The sequence below is a fragment of the Nesoenas mayeri genome (genome assembly GCF_963082525.1).
Source record: "Nesoenas mayeri genome assembly, chromosome: 9".
Classification (NCBI taxonomy): Eukaryota; Metazoa; Chordata; class Aves; order Columbiformes; family Columbidae; genus Nesoenas; species Nesoenas mayeri.
Window position 1 is genome coordinate 13,064,540 of NC_137557.1, and position 10,441 is coordinate 13,074,980.

The 10,441-nt window shown below is 45.7% G+C and overlaps 1 protein-coding gene across 1 annotated transcript; it reads right to left on the reverse strand.

The window, feature by feature from the left end:
* Window positions 1-691: 691 nt before the first annotated feature.
* CLDN11 (claudin 11) lies at window positions 692-9,979 on the reverse strand (the record flags this gene model as incomplete). Its single annotated transcript, XM_080350001.1, has 3 exons — window positions 692-924; window positions 7,095-7,259; window positions 9,754-9,979. 3 exons carry the CDS (start codon window positions 9,977-9,979, stop codon window positions 692-694), a joined length of 624 nt encoding a protein of 207 aa, XP_080206127.1.
* Window positions 9,980-10,441: the final 462 nt, after the last annotated feature.

Below are 10,441 nucleotides of genomic sequence, written 5' to 3' on the forward strand. Positions count from 1 at the left end.
TCAAAGTCATTTAAAACGACGTAAAAAGGCACTGTTATCTACCACGTAATTAGGACCTTCAGGTTCTGCTTCCTTCATACTGATGACTGTGGGGGTATGGGAAATACTGTTACTAAAATGATCAAACTCTTACAAAAGTATTTACAGAGAAAGGCAAAAAAATTCCCCTACTGTTGTTCCAAAAGAGAAACATTTTCCCAGTTGCAGAGCAGAGCCTTCCTCCCTACCCTCTCGCCCCAACCATGCCAGAGCTGTGACCTTGAACAAGCAAGTGGTGACGGGGTAGGAGAAGCTGCCAGAGTCCTTCTAACAACGGGAAAGTGTCTCTCTCATCTCTGCTTTATTGCTTTAAACTCTCCTATAATCAGGGGAGCTAGAAAATAAAATAAAGCCCCTAAACCCCACAGGACAGCCCCAAACTATCTGAGTCATCCTTGCTCCAAGAAGATGGGGCAGGTGACCAGGGCAAGATGGGGAGGACCCAGAGGAAGAGCTGGCTGGAGCTTTCTTTCTAGAGAAGAGGGGAACAGACGGGGACAGTAACACTTCAAACTACCAAACGTTTTGTGCCGCTTTTCTAAATCTCCTCCTGGGAGCCTGACAGTGGTGCGTGTCAGTAGGAGCAAACCCAGGGCACACAAACCCAACAGCCAAAGCATCTGATGGCAGCCGTGGGACATCCCCAGGACGCTTACACATGAGCACTCTTTGCGTGGGTTGGGGAGCTGGATCCCGAGGCGTAGTAGAAACGGTTTTCACCGAATGTCTGGGCATCTCCTGAGCAGCAGACGATGACAGAGCCACCAAAGAGGCAGAGGGCAGAGCCGATCCAGCCCGTGTACAGGGAGTAGCCGAAGCTCATGATGGTGGTCTCGCGGTGGGCACACACGGGAAACCAGATCGTTGCAACGACACCACACATGGCTGGGGAGGGATGGAAAGGAAAGGTCAGTCCAGTGTGTCACCCCACCTTGGGGACACAAAGCACACCAGAGGGAAGAGAAGGCTCTGCAGGACAGGGGACAGAGAGGAAATCCATCCTTTCTTTGAAGTCCCATCGTGGAGCTCAGAAGCGCCAGTATTAGGGCTTGGTCCAGGAGATCTCCAAGCAGGAGGCAGCGTGGGAGCCTCACAGGGCGAGGGATGAAGACAGAACAGGCATCGCTTTCAGGAACCAGCAAACAAACAAAAAAACCCAACCCTGCTGCTTGCCACAATCTGACGTATTTATTACAAGGGAAATAGATTTGTTCCCTAGAAATATCTTTAAAAGGGAAAAATAAAAGTCATCCCTGAAATTGATGCTCTGGAGAGCTGCAGAATTAGGACTAGACTAGATATGAAGCAAGACCACAAAAGCCGTATGCATTGGTGAGACAATAAAATCACAGGGCAATCTCAACTGGCTTAAATCACTGCTACTGCCTGATCTTACATGCTATGTCCTCAGCCCATGTCAATCAGCATCACTGCAGTTGCTCTACTGAACGATCACATTAACTTTACTGAAATATCCCAGCACTTGGTAAGACAGAGTCGGGTTTATAAAATACAAGCAGAAAATGGGCAGGGACAAAATAAGCAGCTGTACAACATTGATTTGTTGTTTTGTTTTGTTTTTATGGAGAAGGAAATGTCTCTGGAAAGAAGATTCCACTTCCCTATGAAAAAATTCTCTGTATCAAGTGATGGGGACAAACGCAACAACAGAAACCTATTGAGTGGAATAGAAATAGGACCTCACCTGAAGCAAAACCAGTATTTTACCTAGTGTCTACAGTGGGTCAAAAAATTACTGAGGACTTCAAATTTTGCTTGAAATTTCCTAGTTTTTCTTCCCATGAAAAGCGGGAAGGCTGCTGTGGTGGTGCTGCGAGGACTGTGGTGCAGGTGACATGTGAAGGAGAAACCCTCAGGATGGTAAAGTGGGTTCAAATCCAGCACTTTGCAGGCAGCCAGGCTAGAAATCACCGTGTTTTCAGTGTGCAGCACGCATGTATGGTTTGCTCCAAGCAGGGACAAAACACGTGCCCTGCATTCTCCTTGTGGTACACACTCACTGCCCTCACTGAGGGTCCCATCCCCATCCTGCAAAGTCCCCACATGCACCAAGGGCAACAGGAGTCGATGGTGTTAATCACCTCACAGGAGCAGGTCCTAAAACAATACTCCTTTATGGCCTGTACATGTGAGAAGAATTAATCTGTCAATATTTACTTGCCTCCGGGACAAACTGTGCAGGACTCCATCCTTGTGGCTATCAGAGTATCAGAGCAAAACAATAACAGGAGCGTGGCAGCAGTACAGATTTCCACCGACCACGCTAAAAGGTATCCGGAGACAGTGTCAAAAAATTAAGGTTGCAAGAGGAAAAAATAAATATATATGAGATTAAAAATAAAATTGTTTAGTTAAAGTGGAGAACAAACCATAGCTCCTGGCCAGTACAACAGAAAACCCATCCCCGATAGCTGGAGTTATTGTGAGAGAAAATATTTTCTTATGGAAAAGAGAAGAACATTTGAAGGATGCTAATAAAGCCAGTAATAATTTTGGGCCTCCTCAAAGCAAGGACCCTGTGGCTTTGGAAGGAACTTTAGGAGAAGGCAGGGAGGGGAGAGCAGCATTTTTCCTGCCTGTGGATCAGTCCTGCAAACAGCTCATGAGCCTCTAACGCTATAAAACAAAAATGTATCAGTTGGAAATCTGCAAAGCATTCTAATGGGCTCCAGAAAAAAAAGCTTCTTTGTTGTCCGAAAAAAACACAATCATCTTTTCTTTTTCTGTCAGCAGTAATTATACATATACATTTATGTCCATAGACTATAAGAGCCTTATCTACCCAGATCCTCCCCCACAACACAGGACTGAAGAAAACACTTGCACTGGGGTGAGAAGAGCTCTCAGGGACGCCAACACAATGGCATCTCTTGTACAAGGGGCTCAGCTACATGTAAAACCACCTTATCTTAATGCTGACAATACTAGAAAGCTGTGAAACACAAGCCAAGGACTTTGCACGGGTTAGTTTGACCTCGAGGCCACCAGCTGCCGTCGGTCACCGCTGACCGTGTCACTCAGCAAGAGGGACACCCTGAAACAGGACTGGATTTCATCGCTCTGTGTTGACTAGATGGGGCTGTAAATCCTCCGAGAAGATGTGAAAGGGACAGTTTGCAATGGCAATATTTCTTGGTGAACTCAAATTTTGGTCTAGCTGTATCACAGAGAAAGGCTTAAAAGGTTGATTTGCCAAGAAACCCGAAAGGATTGCAAAAGGCAGTTTAGGGCAAGTTTCAAGTACTAAAAGAGCTGCCTACAAGGATGAACACTTTGTATAGAAACTATTGCCCCTTTTCTTTCGTGCTGATGACAAGGGACTCTTTGCCTCTCTCTAAATATGAGCGTCTTCAGAGAGTAGAGCTGCTATAGTCAATATAATCTAGTGGAAAATTAAAAGAAAAGTGTGCAAACAGAATGAATATTTTCTATCAGACCATGTCAGCTGGAAAAGCATGCACATATTGGGGCACACACATACTGGAAATCGTGCCTGCTTTTTGCAGCTGGAGTAGGCAGCCCTGCAAAATTAACCTCAGTAATACTCAGTATGGTTGTCCTTGCTCTATCAGATCACTGTAACTCCACAGGGACACATCCCAGGCTCCCGGCATTTCTAAGTCGCTTTCGACTATGGACTTGCAGTAGCTCAATCTGTTGAGCTGAAACTCATTACGGGCATAATTTAATTCAGCGTTATTCTACATATTCTGCGTTACAGGCATAATTTAATCAGATGGAAGTAACATAGATGAGAAGCACAGAAGGTGCTTGGGGAGGTGGGGGAGATGGAGCAGGATTTCTGCAACTCAAGGGACAGTGAGTCCCTGCCACATTCCTTAACAGTAAGTTAAGCCTTTCTGTGGAAGCAAGAATACTTCTCTTTCACTGCCAAATTTAATTATTCCAAGTTGCTGACTCAAAATCACACAGATTTCTCTTTCAAAGCATTTGGTCAAAACAATAGATACCCGTGATTCCTTTTTTCTATGTTCAGTGCAATCATTTTATCTTGGTATCTGTTGATGTACAAGTAAATCTCATGCAGTGTCCAGAAAAACTTATTAATATCCTTTATTTAGTATGCAATAGCTAATATGGTCATTTTGCAGTTGTGATTCCCAATAACTAACATATTTTTTCATCTGTGTTTCCAACGGCTCGAATCCCTCACCTCCATTAGGAAAATGCCTGCTTGGTTACCAGCACGGGGTCCCCCGAATTAGTATCAACAACACAGGATGGGCCAGGGTTTTTCCATCAACACCAGCACATGAAATGTTTTCAAACTGGCTGAGAGCAAACCTCTGCTGACGGTTGTTTTCGGCAATAAATCGATTCTCTCGGACAGATGGGATCCAGCAAAGATATAAACACATCAGCAGGCAGGATAGGAGGGTGTGCACACAGGTTGTGCTCTGCAGCCTGCGATTACCAGCGGACAGAACAAAATCAATGGAATCTCTGAGCCCCTTGTTTTCCTGGCAAGTTTTCAACTTTTTTTTGTGGTTTTCCTTTTTTCCCCTGTTTTCCTTTTTAATTTCAGTGACAAACTGCCATCCCTTCCCTGAGCAACAAATGAAGTTGGCCATGAGGCCAGCTCCCCTGATCGCATCTCCACTCTGTATCTCTGCTATATTAGTGAGTGTTTGGGGGTTTGTTTTCTTTTAACCAGAGCTCTGAGAGTTGGTCTCCACTTAGAGGAAAAGACTGGAGCCTGTGCGGGTGGGGAAAACCACATATGAGAGTTCAGTGCCCAGAGAGTAAATAAGAACAGTCCAGGGCATATTACTTCCAGAATATAACAAATTTTAAGTCAGTATTATGACTTTCGAGGCCTGATTCATGCTTATTAAATGCTCTGGAATGGTAACACCTCATTTCGTAAATAACAGATCATTAATCAGCTACAATAATGTCGAAGTCCCAAGCTCTGTACATTATTCTCCTTCCGATGGGGCTGTCTTGCTGATCAGCCTGGAACATTTGGGGTTTGTAAAAATAAATGTGGGTTAGTTTGGTTATTTAAAAAAAAAAAATCTTGAGAGAGAAAGGAGCTTATTTATTCTTCCTTTGTGATCTGACAAAAAGAGTATTATTGCAATTGTGACTAAAATATTATTGTAATTGTGACTAAAACATTGTGACCAGGCTGCTGTTGCCAGCCCCAATCATTCAGGGCTTCACCAGCATGAACAAGCCACTTCACCTCCAGAGACTTCAAAATTCACAGGAGTAAAAATCAGTAAGAATTCCAAATTCAACCCAAAGAGCATTTGTTTGCCAGTGTCTCTGTAAATATACATTTCCTTTCCTCACAGGATCTACTTAGTGGGAAAACCATGGTCTGAGGCAGAGAGGAGCCTGGCTTTTGGGGCACCACAACTCCTCTATCCTCTTGCATTTGTTCTCCTGCTAGGTGTTACACCCCAGCAAGACCAGGATGGGAGAGGGGCACACAAGACCCCAGACCCTGGTGCAACACTGCAAGACACTTATTCTAATGATACAAAGATATTAATATACTTATTCACTTATTCTAATGCAGCGTTAGCCAGTACTGCCACTGCAATTTGTCTGCCGTGGGTGCTGGTCCTGTAATCCTGTTGCCCTTTCGCAATGCAGGTTTAAGGGCAATGCTCTTGCCTCCACATCTGCAGCCGTGCGAACAGGAATGGTATACAGCACAGTTCTCCTTGACTGGAACCCAAAACTCGTGGTTTTTTGTGACAAAGTGCAGCTCTGCTGGGCTTCCTCCATCCTGTGCAAGGAAATCCAGCAGAGAAGACTTGTCTGGTAGTAAAATTTCATTCTCAGGGAGAAAAAAAAAACCACACTTTTTTCTTTCACTGTGCCAAAGCCAAATATCTGACTCCAGGTTTCAGGACAGAGATGAAGGTCACACATTCCAATACCTAACGTGGCTGTTCATGATCAACATGTCCTAACTAGGCCCTATAAAGCTGATTTTAGGATTTCCAGCTGTGACAACGTGCCCTTAAACTCCACAGATGTTGAAATGGCCCCTTGGTATCAGTCCCTTAGATTTTGGATGTACTGACTCATACTAACTGCTTCTCACCAATGCATCAGAGGAGGGACCACTTGCAAGGAAGGAGCATCCAGAGGACAACCCCTCTGAGAATGTAGCTGTATCCAGTGCCCATTTCAAAAAGAAAAAATAAGGAGAAGAAGCAAGAAGATGGACATGATGTCAGTGCAGGCTGCCAGTGACCAGCAGAGCCACACAAAGAGGCCACTTTCCCTCCCCCATCCTTCTCTGCCACGCAGACGGGTAAAAACAAGCCACCGCAGCCTGTTGCTGAGATGACGAGGCTTCAAGAACATGCAGGTGTTGCACTGGGGACAATGAGCCAGTCTGAGCTGCTCAAAACAATCTCCACAGACACTGAGGGTGGGAAGAAATTTCCAGGGGGACCTGGAGGGCCAGGCTGGCCAGAGGGGTTGGGAGGCACCGGGGACATGCCACCTCCTGGCTCCCTCCGCTGCTGTCCCTGCAGCACCAGCACCCCTCAGCCACGGGCTTCCCCTCTCACACACCTCAGCTTAAATTGACTTGGCTGCATCCGCAATACTCAGAGAAATTTGCAGGATATTCCTTCCCTGTAAGCAGGCTGGGGGTTTGGACCCTTTTGCAAAATTAGCATCATTTCCACAGCACACGAGCAAAACAAGTGCCTCCAGGCCACTGCCCGTGTGCAGCCGCTGTCCCCCTCCCACAGACACAGGCTGTGGCTGTGCCCGAGGTCTCCGCGAAACAACACACAGCGGGGGTTTCACAGCCCTCCCCTCATCTCCCTGCTTCACTCTCTGACTCCTGTCTTCATCCTCCCACTCCCGCTCGTGCCTTCTACCCACCCCAGAGACCACAGCGATGCCGGAGAGCTTCAGGCTCAGCCCAGCCTGGACAGCCACCCTTTCAGGTGAACGCACTGAACCAGCTTGCACTGCACCGTCCTGGAGCAGAACAAACCTCCAGCGCTGCACACACGCAGGGCTGGTGGGTGCCTTACCCAGGAGGATGATGAGGATCCCTCCCAGCTGGGAGCGCCGGTACTTGGCCGCCCCGGGCTCGTGGCCCATCCGGATGCAGGGCAAGACCGTGATCAGCAAGAAGATGGCGGGCAGACCCAGGACGGAGGCGGCGATCATCAGCGCTCGACAGGCTTGGACGTACCCTGTTGGCAAGGCAAGGAAAGAAGATTTTGATTGCAACCTCAATCAAGGCTCCTGTTTGATTAGCTCCCAAGACTTGCACAGAGAATGGGAGACATGTTCAGTCCTTTGTGTAAGCAATTAAATCTTCACTGTGCATAAGACAGTGCGACTGCAGAGCAGTGGGTGGTGCAGGAACACGGGATGTGCAAGCTCAAACTTTTCAAACAAACAGCTCTGACTCGAAAATACATGCTTTTCCCAGCAAGACACTGAGAAATCACAGAGCTGGGAAATAGGGGAAGGGAAAGTAAAAGAAGCAGCTAGAAAGGAGTTTTCCTACATCTTCACAAAGACAGCCTTGGTGAAATAATAAGAATTTAAAGTCTCAAAGAACAGCTTGCTGTGAGCAGAGAAGGTGACTGTGGAGAGAGCTGAATAATTGAAGACCCACTACTAAAGCACGTAGGTTCATGAGATACCGCTACCAGCTGCCCTGAGGACCTGAGGATTGAACTAGAGGAGCAGGGATGCTCACCAACAACAGCCATGTCCCCATGTTTATGGTGGAGTCTCAGCCCTGTGGTGGGGTCTCAGGGGAGCCCCATGGCTTGAGCTGTTGGCTGGCACAGCTCTTCCTTAGGATATTTTAAATATATATATATTCTGTCTATATAACTTATTTTATGTATAATTTTCTATGTGTAATTTGTATATAAAATATAAAAAAACCACATGTAAATAATTAACAAAAAAAGGACATTACTTGCATGCAAAAGAAGAAAAATCAGTGCCAGGTTTGCTGCAGTGCCTGGTGAGCCTCCACCAGCTCTCGGGACAACCTCAGCAGGGCGAATATGCTGACTGTCCTCTCTTATTAACAACATGAAGCTGCCACATGCAGACATGAATTCTTGTTATGCCTCAAACAATATCAGCAAAAAGGGGCCTCAAGCATGTCCCGCTGACATACAGATAAGACATCAGGAATGAGGATTTTACTGTTCCTGGAAATGTAGATTCTGTGTATATTGGATATTTGCTTGATTTTTCAAGAGGAAGCTTAACAAAAAGAGCTACCTGAGTAGTTCAGGGCAGAAAACGAGACCCTGTTTAGGGTCTGGAGGGAGCTGGCAATGCCCAGTGCGGTTTCTGTGCAATCGATCCCAATTAAACATGGACACAAACACTTTTGTTTAAGGACGTGACTCAGTCAACAAAAGACTCTTAGTACATTTCACCTGTCAGGCACACCAGGATACATTTCTCCCCCCTGGAAAGTTGTGGGTATCCAACAGGTTACAAGCAGAAGCATCTTGCTTTGTGATTTGTTTCTGCTGGAGAGAAGCATTGCATTCTGCTGCTGAAAGACCTATTTACCTATTTATTAAATTTCATTCAATAATGGTTTTTTTTTCAGGACAAGCCTTTTCTCTGCCTTCTGTGCTGGATCATACTGAACAATAGTCACAATAAGGAAGGTAAACCTGCTAAAATCAGAGTATACGTACACAGAGAAAGGGAGAACAGAAGCTAGTCTGAGAGATTCAATATTGCCAAGCACGATGCGATACAGACAAAGCTCTGCGACAGAGAAATTCAGCAATAATCTTTCTAACCTTTAATGAAAACATTTTGAAAACAGTTTAAACAAGTAAATAAGGAAATAGTAAAGAAAACTACAAGGACTGGTTGTTTCTACCCCGTCAGCTATGGAAGAGGCATCTCTGAAATGAGGGAGGAGGTGCAATCTAAAGCAGCAGAATGAAGTGCTACGGAGTTAAAAGTGATTGAAATAGGTAAGATCATTACCTAAAGTTACAGGGACAAGGCCGCACAAGAATTTGGCAGGTTTAATTGGCTCAGAAGAAGTATTAATACTGATGAAACAACTTGCTTAATTTTTGCTTTCAGTAAACTAGATGAAAATTACTACATAATTAGAAAATATCAAGACAAGTTAAATGTAGTTACCTCTGTTTACCATGTAAGTTCTGTCTTATCTTGGAACATGTGGGTTGCACAAGACCATCAAGACTAACAACAATCTTCCAAAAGGTTAAAAGCCATAGCAGCATTAAAAATAGATACTGAAGTATTCATTATACTAAAAAATCATTTTAAGGCATAGAATCTTAACATCTGTTCATCATCATCCCAAAACAAAACTGAAAGTAGTCTATTATATCTCAAAGTACTCTATTATACCTCAATAAACTACGTATTTTGCAATGCAATCTATATACTAGATGTGAAAGTAACAGCAAGCAATGATTAAACACTAACTGGACTTTGATAGCCACAGATAACACATGATAGCTAGGTATGATTAAAACCAAGTATAATTTAATGAGAATCACATTAAGAGCTATCATTAACATTCTTTAGCATATTTAATGGACCATCTCCTGCGCTGATGAAGTTGAAGGAGCTTCCCCATCAATCCATCCTGCAGCAGGACCTGCCTGGCTCAGAGCAAGGCTTGGGTGGGAAGGAGGAGGACAGGGATGCCCGTACCTGGCAGTATGAGGATGTCCACGAGGGGCTTGCAGTGATAGAGACCTGTCGCCATCACACAGTCTGCCCACAGCCCCTTGGATCCCAGCTCATCCATTTTCCTGCAGGTGGTGATGGTGTAGCCGCAAGTCACCACCCAGTCATTGGTGGACGTGGCCACAATCACCCCGATCCACCCGATAAAACTGCAAACAACTCCGGCCAGGTGCAGGCAGGTGGCCACCATGTTGATCCCTTGGTGGGGCCAGGTGGACAAGGAGAGTGTCCGTAGGGGTTCAGCAAAGCCGGGCACCAAGATCCCAGCTGTGGGGACCTACTGGGAGCAGAAGGGACGGGGTTTGGTGGGAAGAGGTCCCTGAGTGCTGCTGCAGTGCTCGGCTGCCTCTGCCCAGCTCCCTCCTGGGGAGGGGTTAGAGCTGCCTCCAGCCCCATCACGCATGGGAGGAGCGAGCGGGGAGCCCCAACTTCTGCCTGTTCATCAAGAGAGTCGGGGGGGAAGGAGGGTGTGGAGGGGAGGAGACACAGGATTACACCCACCCGTGCTGGAAAAACAAACCAGGCTGCTTGATTCAAATGGAAAAACAGCCTGACTATTGAAAATATAGCAACAAGGGAGAAAAAATAATGCAGCATTTTTGAGCTAAACAGAAATAATCACACTTCATGGAAAGATAAGGCATGGAATGTG